The sequence below is a fragment of the Oryza sativa genome, chromosome 10 (genome assembly GCF_034140825.1).
Source record: "Oryza sativa Japonica Group chromosome 10, ASM3414082v1".
NCBI lineage: Eukaryota > Viridiplantae > Streptophyta > Magnoliopsida > Poales > Poaceae > Oryza > Oryza sativa.
In genome coordinates, this window is record NC_089044.1 from 7,778,277 (window position 1) to 7,788,897 (window position 10,621).

At 42.5% G+C, this 10,621-nt stretch overlaps 1 protein-coding gene across 1 annotated transcript; it reads right to left on the reverse strand.

Annotated features, from left to right (window-relative positions):
* Positions 1 to 8,635: 8,635 nt before the first annotated feature.
* On the reverse strand, positions 8,636 to 9,743 carry LOC9270335 (TPD1 protein homolog 1B-like). The gene is made up of 3 exons (NM_001404894.1): positions 9,525 to 9,743; positions 9,364 to 9,441; positions 8,636 to 9,250 (listed from the first exon to the last, which is right to left on the reverse strand). The coding sequence occupies exons 1-3, from the start codon at positions 9,595 to 9,597 to the stop codon at positions 8,892 to 8,894; spliced, it is 510 nt and encodes a 169-aa protein (NP_001391823.1). The 5' UTR covers positions 9,598 to 9,743; the 3' UTR covers positions 8,636 to 8,891.
* Positions 9,744 to 10,621: the final 878 nt, after the last annotated feature.

The following is a 10,621-nucleotide window of genomic DNA, read 5'->3' on the forward strand; positions in this document are numbered from 1 at the left end:
ACAAAGACCCATTCTACAACCAGGAGTCCACGTCCTTCCACACCTTTTCCTACTCTCCTTTTTTTTTTTTCTTTCATTGAAACCTTTCGCTATATATTTCTAGTCATTTCCAGTATCCATGCACATAAAACTGTATAGATTTCTCACGTAAGGTAAAAGGCAAAATCTTTATATTTACTAAAAAATAGAAAAACAGAACACATTTTTTTTAATTCTAATTTACAGCAGCGTTGTATTTAGTCATGTCCTATTAGAGAAAAAAAATGAATTTAACGGAAAGAAGGTAGGAAAAAAAAAGAGAACAGGGACCAAACAACAGAAGATTTCGTTTGATTGCCTATTCCTTTGCATTGAGAACGGCAGATAATGCTCATTTTTGAAAACTTTTATATGGGTCCCATGGGCATACATTGAACTGAGAGTATACTACTCCTACTTTGCTTTTCTGCTGCACGCGTCGACCCTTTCTGCTACATGCGTCGAAGCCGAGACAACGGCGCGCACACGCGCCTTAATTCCGCACCTCGACCTTATCCTTTCCCACTTTCCTCCCGGTTTCTCTCCTCCCCTCGCTCGCCTTCTCGGTTTCCTTCTATCCTTCTCCTCGCGCTACTCTCAACCAACGACACTCTCCCTCTCCGGCACTCCACCTCCCTCTCCCCCATCATGTCTCTTCTCAACAACGAGAGTGAGCGCCGCCCTTCCCATTTCTTCTCCCACCCACCACGCATCAGCCGAGAGAGAGCACCGCGAGTGGATAAACGCATCCTTATCCACTCGCCTCCTCCTCTCACCCGTCCCTCTCTCTCCCTCTCGATCACTCCCTCTCATCCCCGCCCCCACCCTTCTCGTCTCTCCCTTGTCGGTAGCAGAGGAGGCGGCAGCGATGGCGTTAACTGCTCCCGTGGGCTGGATCCGACGGTGGCTGTGGCATCGGCGGCTCCCGCTGGCGAATCCGGCGGAGGCGGCGGCGGTGTTGTTTCTGGCAGGCGGATTCGGTGGAGGCTTTTCCGGCGGGTGGATCCAGCGGTTCTCTACCCCCTCGTCCTCACCCTCCGCGCCCAAGCTTGTCCTGCGGCGGTGGCATCAGCGCTCCCACGGGCAGATCTGGCAGAAGTGGTGGCGGCGGCGTTTCTGATGGGTAGATCAAGCGGTCCTCCACACACTCCCCCTCTGCCCCAAGCTTCTCCCGCGGATCCGCCGGCGGCGGCGGCGGCTTCTCCCTTGGATCCGGTGGCGGCGACGACGTTGGTGGCACCCACCGGCGATCCGGCCAAGGGAATCTGCCTGACGCCGCCGACGTCCCCTCGGCCCGATCCGCCGTTGTTGTTGGTTGTGTATTTGTTGTTTGTATATGTGATGATGATGTCGTTGTTACGATTGATTTTGGGGTTTTTATGTGATGATGGTGTTGTTGCTCCCGCTCGCCCCTCCATTTCCTCTCATCATATCTTTGATGATTTTGTGATGATTTCGATTTGGGTTTGGATTGAGATTAGATTTTGTTTTTGGATTGGATTGGGATGATGTGGGATATCCGTTTCACATGCACGAGCGCCATGGCACGTACTACGATGGACGAAATCGGATTGTGACGACCGGAAAAATCAATATATATATATATATATATATATATATATATATATATATATATATATATATATATATATATATTGTCGACGTTTGATGTCACGACTACGGTTTTTGCATAGTATGGGGATCGTTGGTACTTGGATATATGCGAGATTGAGGTAAAACAGATGGGGACGAGGATTTTTATACAGGTTCGGGCCCTTAAATTGTCAAGTAATAACCCTACTCCTATTGGCCGAAGCCGGTCGTTGCTCTTATTCACCATAATCACACCAGTATAATATTTGGGGAAGCCTATCTAACTGTTGTCAACTTGGTGGTCTGAAGTGCTGACTCGTAGTCGACAACAGGGTAGCCTTACTCCTCGAATCCGCATCCGGCAAGATCAAAGACAGTGCTATGTCTCTCCTATCAGTATCCGTAAACACCATAGGGGACTAGCCATGCTTATCTCTGAAGTCGATATCCGGCGTCTTGTCTTGGCGTATGTTAGCTTGTATGTTGATCTTGTGTCTTGATCTATTGTTCCGTGTCCCCTCTCCTCCTAGGGGGTCTTGTATTTATATCCATAGGTGTTCCCTTGTCCAAGTAGTACTTGGAAAACCAATATGGATACAATCCGAGTAGTCCTTATCGTTTCCATGTAGAACTCTATTCATCTTTCCTTATGCGGAACTCCTCCTATATCCGAAGGTTGTTTCCGTATAAAACATGATATGTGGTGGGTCCTGCTGAGATTTAATCAACTACTATTAGGTATATGGTATCTATAACCCTGACACACACACACATATATAGTAGCTATATTATACACCCCTCCCTTAGAATAACTATTCTACACCCCCCTCCCCCCATCAGCCCAACTACCAAGCCCATCCCTCCCTCCCCCCATCACGCGCGGCTCCACCTCCCTCCTGATCCACGCCCTGCCCCGCCTCCCCAGCGCCCGCTCCCCTCCTCCTCCTACCAGCGCGAGCGATCGCGCGCCCGTGCGCCCGGCCCCGCCTCCTCCTCCCCAGCAGATCTCTCTCTTTTTTTCTTCGCTTTTTCTCCTCCTCCCCATCCCGATTTCTCTCTCTCCTTTTTTTCCTTCGCCTTTTCTCCTCCTCCTCCCCATCCCGATCTCTCTCTCTCTCTTTCTTTTTTTCTTTTCTTCGTTTTTTCTCTCCAATCTCTTATTTTCATTTCTATTTTCGTTTTTAGAACCCATGATCTTATGGTTCATAACAAACTCCCCTAACCAATCCGCCTTATGACACGATTTGATTTGAGATCATTATTTTCTTTCTATATATATCTGTTCAAAATTTATGAACACAAACCCGTTATGTTACTATAGGAAGTCATATCTTGTTACTATGATTCGGTAGTAACATTATCGCAGAACTGCATTGACACAATATGTTACTGCAAAATTTATAGGCCGTTACTGCGCAATGTATAGGTCGTTACTGCACTTTTAGCAGTAACATCATGATGAAATTATAGTAACAGAGAACATATGGTAGTAACGGTACTACTGCAGTACCACTGGTTGTGCATAGCTAAAATTTAAAATATCCATCTTGTGCAAAATACAAGTGCTAAAAAAGTGCATGTGCATGGTCACAAGTTAACACAAGTGCTAAAAGTACTTTTCTTTGTCCATACAAAGATACGTAGTAGCAAGCTTAGTACAAGTAAACTTTTAGAATTCTAATCTTTAAACAATAATATCTCTCACATCGCATATTATTTTTTAGAACCGTTTTCACCATAACATTGTAAAACGACGTTACAACGAGACAATAGTCATGTTACTACACGATGATCGACACAAAAATGCTTTTATAACGTTATTTTGCAGAAATTAGTCATGTTACTGCACATTGATCGTTGCGTTACTACGCCGTTCCAGCGACACGAGAACTAAAAAAAGTAAATCCCAATCTTTAGAGAGCAATATCTCTCACGTTATATAGTATTTTTCTAATCTATCCGCACCATGATGTTCGTAAAAAAATGCTTAACAAAACTAGATCCATCATGACTATTTTTCGATGTTGTTACTACGAGAAAGTTGTCCTGTTACTGCACGATGACCGTTATGTTACTACGGAATTCCTGCGAGACGTGAACATCAAAGTGGTGGGCGGGGGAGAGAGTCAATGGACGGTTTTGACCGAGATCTGACCGGCGGGATGGGGCTTTGACCAGACTTTGACTGAGGTGGGAGGGGGGATTTGGGCCCTAGGAAGGGTGGGGGAGGTGGGATTGGCCCATGGGAGGGGGGGTGTAGAATAGTTATTCTAGGGGAGGGGTGTAGAATAGATTCACTATATATATATATATAATATTCAAGTAATGCTATTTTATAGTTTACAAAAGTAATCTATTTATCTATTTTGCCTTTTTTTTTCTTATTGACTCGGCACTTCAAGAGTGCTTCCACGCTATAGAAAATACGGACTGTGAATTACATGTATCGTGTTAAATAAAACCTGCAATTGGAATATCACATGCTTTATTTTAATTTTTAAAATAGTAATAATTATAAAATACAGAATTATGTCTATTTTAGATTCTCACTTTAATATTGTATTAATTTATTTCCCAAATTAAAATTTATAATTAGCAAGTTGTACTTGAATTTGGAAAATGACCAACATATTCAACATAGGATTAAAAATACTCATATTTATTATACACACACATACGATCCAACAGATGACGAGGCTCTCTAACCGCTGAGGAAAGGTACTGCCAGCTTGTCACCGCCTTCCTCGTGGATCGCCAAATTCGAAGTTTCCAACGTCTACTCCGGTGGCGACAAGGACGGGATATGGGTCCAGATCTCCTAGAGTTGGCTACAACTCTATCAGGTGGAGTTGCCATGATATGTGTCATTCCGTATACCCCAACGGCTAGGATTAAGCCACGTTAATGTTAATATATACTTAAAACAAGTAATTAACCGTGCAACAGATAAACTTACATCAACAACATATCACAAGATATTTTTACTGTAGAATTATAGAATTAATACAAGAATTTCATACTTCATCTATTTTATTTAAAAATTATACATATTATAAGAATTTCATACTTCATCTATTTTATTAAAAAATTATACATATTAATATTGATATGGTTCGCTGTTGCATATATATGAAAACACTATGTTGATATATACTGCTGCTTAGAGTTGATCGACTGTATGTGTTTATTAAGAACAAAAAGTTTTTCACTTAATTTTTTGTTGAGAACATAATCAAAATAGAGGAAGCGTTGAAAAAACTAATTTTCCTCTCAAGCTATAACCATTAATGTTGAGGAGTTAATTTATTAGGTAAATTTGATGAGGCATGATCTCAGCCGTAGGAAACAATGGATGGTATAGATTTGGCCAACTCTACTTGTAGAGTTATACCCAACTCCAGGGGATCCAGACCCCAAAATATAAGACACAACCACCCTTAACCCAAAGACCAAGAAATAATTATTATTATATCTTGTAGTTTGGATCATCCTAAAAAATATAATGCCACTGGTGGAGAAACGATTTGTACTCCCGGTTGGAAACCCCCCTATAGTCCCGGTTTTCCAACCGGGAGTAACAATCCGGGACTAAAGATCGCTATCTTTAGTCCCGGTTCAAATACCCGGGACTAAAGATCGATCTTTAGTCCCGGTTGATGTTACCAACCGGGACTAAAGATGTGGTCCTGGTTGGATGGTTTTTTTCTTTTTTTTTCTTTTCTCTCTTTCTTTTCACTGTTCTTTTGCCCAAACAATCTCACATCAAACATTCACAGCAAATCATTCACAACATTATCTCAGATCAAACATTCACAACAACAATATAGTTCATCCAAATCATTCACAGCAATAGTTCATCTCAAATCATTCACACAATAGTTCATCCCAAAACATTCACAACAACAACAACATAGATCAAATCACACATTCAACATAGATCGTATCAATCAACACAGAGCGAATCGCACATTAAGGAAAAAAAGAAAAAAAAGAAAAAGAAATTCCACGGTAGCGCCGCCTCCACCACCTGCCGCCGCACCGGCCTCCGCGCCGGGCGCAGCCCTCCGGACGAGGCCACCGCCCGGCTGCCTCCCCCTTCAGATCCGGCGGCAGCCGGCCGCTTCCCCTCCGGATCCGCCGCCGCCCGGCTGCCGCGGCGTGAGGCCGCCTCCACCCCACCGCGCAAGGGGCCCGCCGCCGCCGCGGCGCGAGGCCGCCTCCGCCTCCGCCCGGCCGCTGACGGAAGAGAGGGGAGGAATAGAACGGGGAGAGGAGGAGGAGGAAGAGATGGGAGGAGGAAGAGAGGGGAGGAATAGAACGGAGAAGAGACGGGAGGAGTAAGAGATAAGGTTAGGGAAGAGATAAGAATAGAATTTATTAACTCCTCGATCTCGTGCACGCCTCATCCTCTCCGCCACATGCGTGCATGCCGATCTTTTGTTCCGGTTTAGGCTACCAACCGGGACTAGAAATAGATCTTTAGTCCCGGTTGGTGTCACCAACCGGGACTAAAAATAGATCTTTAGTCCCGGTTGACAACACCAACCGGGACTAAAGATAAAAAAGTAGCTCTAACCTTTTGAACCGGGACTAAAGATAATCTTTAGTCCCGGTTTTTATTGCAACCGGGACTAGTATAGATTTTAGCTGACCGACCAAAGATGGTTTCTCCACCAGTGTGCATACATCTAATAGGATTAGAGCAAGTTTAATAGTATAGCTAACTACCAGCTCCAATTCATCTATAGCCAATCTAATAGCCCATTCATACAATAGTTGCATACTACACTATTAATACCTGGTCCCACCTGTCATACGCACACTGCATCTTGGAGTCCGTGCTACAGCTGGCTACAAATCTGTAGTCCGCTGCTTCTCTCTCCTTATTTATCTGCTTAAAATATGTTTGCAGCTGGCTTATAGCCTGCTATTGTACCTGCTCATCGATAACATGTGAGTGGAGGATTTAAAATAATAATAATTTAATGAAGAATATGTCATAGTTGATTGCATGCTTGCATGCATGCCTTATATTATGAAACATCGAAGAAAATTGGTTATGCCTTATATTATGTAATGGAGGGAGTACATCCGTTTCTTATTTAGTGTATTATGTTGACTCTTTATATGCCGTTTGATCATATTCATATGGTTGAATAAAAATACATAAGTATTAGTATTTTGTTTGTTGTCTTGTTTTAAAGTGCAAATTATGGTTAAGCTTTTGTACTCCCTCCATCCCATTTTAAGTGCAATAATAACTTTTCGTGTCCAACTTTAAGCATCCGTCTTATTTGAAGTTTTTTTATAATTACTCTCTCCATCCTATAATATAAGGCATGTCAAACTTGGTACAATTTTTAAAACTAATCTTTTGACTTATATCTTCTCATACTTCTATAAGGTTTGTTGCAACAAAATTATAACTATCTTAAAGTAAATTTAAATGTCAATCCAATGATATTAATTATAGCAAATAAAATTTAATTTATATTATAATAATTGTTGGTCAAATATTTTTAAAGTTGAATCCTGAAATATATACACACCTTATATTATGGGATAGAGAATGTAGTATTTTTATTGTTGAGATGATAAAATATAAATAGTACTTTATATATGACTTATGTTTTTCAAGTTTTTTTTAAGAAAATAAATAAAACGGACGGTCAAAATTGTGCACAGAAAATTATGGCTGCACTTGAAATGGGATGGATGGAGTATTTCTAGTGTTCAATTCGGCTACACAAAACGAAATATTCCTGCTAACGGTTTTAGAGCTGGTTTAACAAGTACTCTCGGGAGTAAAATCATTTCTTACCAGCACACTCGGGAAACGACGAGGGGTAGCATGACAGACTGACTTGATGATGAATTGATGATAGACGACCTTGCGTTGGAAATTCCCACATGCAGTTACTATTTGGTTCATCACTGCACACACGCGCCGTTGCCATGCATTCCAAGTTTCGAACCCTCGGATGGCGCGCCGTCCCACTGCTGGTTGGTCGGCAAGACCTTGGACGGCGCGACGTCCACTACTACACAAATGCTCCAGATGTCAGAAATACTAACGGAGCGTTTAAACTGAGAGGTGTAAAGTTTTAGTGTGTCACATTGGATATTATATAATGTATCGTATGGAGTGTTCGGGCATTAATAAAAGAATTAATTATAGAATCCGTCAGTAAATCGCGCGAGACGAATTTATTAAATCTAATTAATCCATCATTAGCAAATGCTTACTGTAGCACTACATTGTCAATCATAGAGCAATTAGGCTTAAAAGATTCGTCTCGCAAATTAGTCACAATCTGTGCAATTAGTTATTTTTTTTACTATATTTAATACTTCATACATGTGTTCAAATGTTTGATGTGACAGGGTGAAAAATATTTGGGTAGGATCTAAACATGGCCTAAAATCAACACACAGTGTTCTTTCCACAAAAACATGCACCAGCAGAGCACCATCAGCTAGAATCGGCACTTTTATAAAGAATAGGTGTTGATTTAAAAAAAAAACCAGCACCAATACTTGTCCGGTTTTTAAAACAATCGACACCTTTAATTAATTTATTGTAGGTGCTAGTTAATTAAAAACTGACACTACAAATATATAAAATTTAAAATCGACTGGAAAAATGTAAATTTGACTGTCAATGACACGATCTATTCAGAGTCAAATCTACTGTTTTTATTTTTACTTATATAAGTTAAATTTTATAATAATACATTACATATTAATTTATCTTATTACAAGTTTTTAAATTTTTGATATTTTATGGATGGCATGTAAATACAAGAGAATGTACCAGCGAGAAATGAAGACTTTAGTACTATATTTTTTTTATTTGTACTTGTCTACTTTAATGTAGAAGAACATAGCGATCCAATGGATCACTGCATGCCACGTGTGATTACAGGCTAAAGTGTGTCTCGTTGCGGATGGTCTGATGAGTTGAACTGGGACTGCTACGCATGAGGTCGTGGGCCAAGGCCCTTTACAGATGAGGCCGTGTGACAAGCATGTTCTGGCAAACACGGTATCATGCTTGCCCAAACAATGGAATAATGAAAACCTGATAATTAAAGATAGCAACCTATTATATAGTCCTCCACATAATGCACACCAGGCACTTGCGCAGATAAAGTCGAAGCATGTCACCCATAGATAAATAAGCTCGATCAACTGAATGTCTGAAACATCGAAGACAGTACGTAGCTAATAGGCCAGTCGACTACGTACAACACATGCGCACGCATTTCCACTGAAAAAACCTACTCACACGCGACATTAGCTACGGCGAGCGGGTAGGCGAAGGAGTTGGAGTACTGGAAGGAGACGGCCTCGCTAGGACCCAACCGGCCTCCGCCCTTCACCAGACAGTCGTTGAAGCCGATACGCTGGAACTGGCTGGGGTCGACGAGCTCCGCGGAGGCAAACTCGCCGCAGGAGATGTGGACGTCGTACACCGTGCACGCCGTGCAGACGTTGATGATTTCCACGCTGTAGGTCGGGATGCCGCTGGGGAGGTGCTCCGCGTTGTTCTGGTACACCACCACGTTCTGCTCCGAGCAGCTGTCCGGCTGCATCCGCTGCATCCAGTGGCGTCCGCCATTAGGAGAGTGATCTTCACCTGATGATCAACGCATGCATGCAGGGACATTGAGACAACTAATATATAAATTCATGTATCTAATGTATGAAATCAGAGGGTTTGGTCCTTGTGTATATGAGTATATAGCGTACTGATGTTGAGAAGCTTGTTCATGTTCAACGTCTTGGACTGCATCGCGGAGGAAGATGACTCGCCAGAGACTACTAGAGCTGCATTAAAATCAAGATGATGGTCACAGAGACGAAGCCAAACGCATGAGAAACTGAGAAATTTAGAATTGACAGCTGCATACCTTGGCTAGCTACGAGCAGCAGCAAGATGATGGTCACAGATGAAGCCAAACGCATCGTAGTGCAGTCGGCCATTGCCTTCTCTGTATAACCTGCAGCTAGATCTTACCTAGATTTGAAATAGGGTAGCAGTTGGCAGCAAACTGCCAAATACTTGCTCAAGCTATACAGGCATGCACTTCACTTGCCTGCCGGGAGTATATAAGTTCACCAGGCCATCTGCTCATGCATGTTTGCCTCTGCAAACATAGCACGCCACTTGACTCGGGAGAGGCAATGCATTAACTGAGACCGCGCGCATGCATGCACGCGCGCACACCATTCGAACGGTTGGCTTCGTCCCGCGGATAGGTCTCGATGCCGATTGGTTACCCACGACGGCATATTGGGTGGACTGCCGCCACGCGCGATGAAGCGGCCGGTGGACGGCTGCCACTCTATCGAAGATGCTGCCACCCGGACTGCCGCCCCCGCCCATAGCTTCTACTATGGTGGTGTTTGGATCCATAAGTCCTAGGGACTTATTTTAGTCTTAGGACTAATCATTTTAGTCCATAACTGTTTGGTTATAGGGACTAAAAGGGACTAAAGTTTATTAAATGCGCTGCACAATGACCATATTACCCCCTAAAACCATACAAAGTGGACTGCACCATGCCCCTTGCTGCAGCATGCTGTTTGCTGCCGCTGCTAGCACTTTACAAGCAAAACCATTGTTGCTGCATGACAGCACAACCAAATGCAAGCCAAATCAATGTTTCACCCCAACATCACATGTTTTAATCCATCATAATTTGGACAAATACACACCTTCAGCAAGCCGAATCACAAGCAATAACCCCCACATCATTTTCATCATCAATATCACAGCCTAATCACAGAAATTCAAAGAAGCTCATACACATCTCAAGTTGTTGAAATACATCACAGAAGTTTCAATGTTACAAATTACAAGCACTCATGGTTCAATTGACAAGTTAAACCAAATACAATTCACAATAAATTTGAACCATTCATTACATTCCTTTCAAAGACCACAATCCATCGGCAACCCAGTCCCGAAATTGGTTCATGACACGCGAGTCCAAATCGTTTGTTG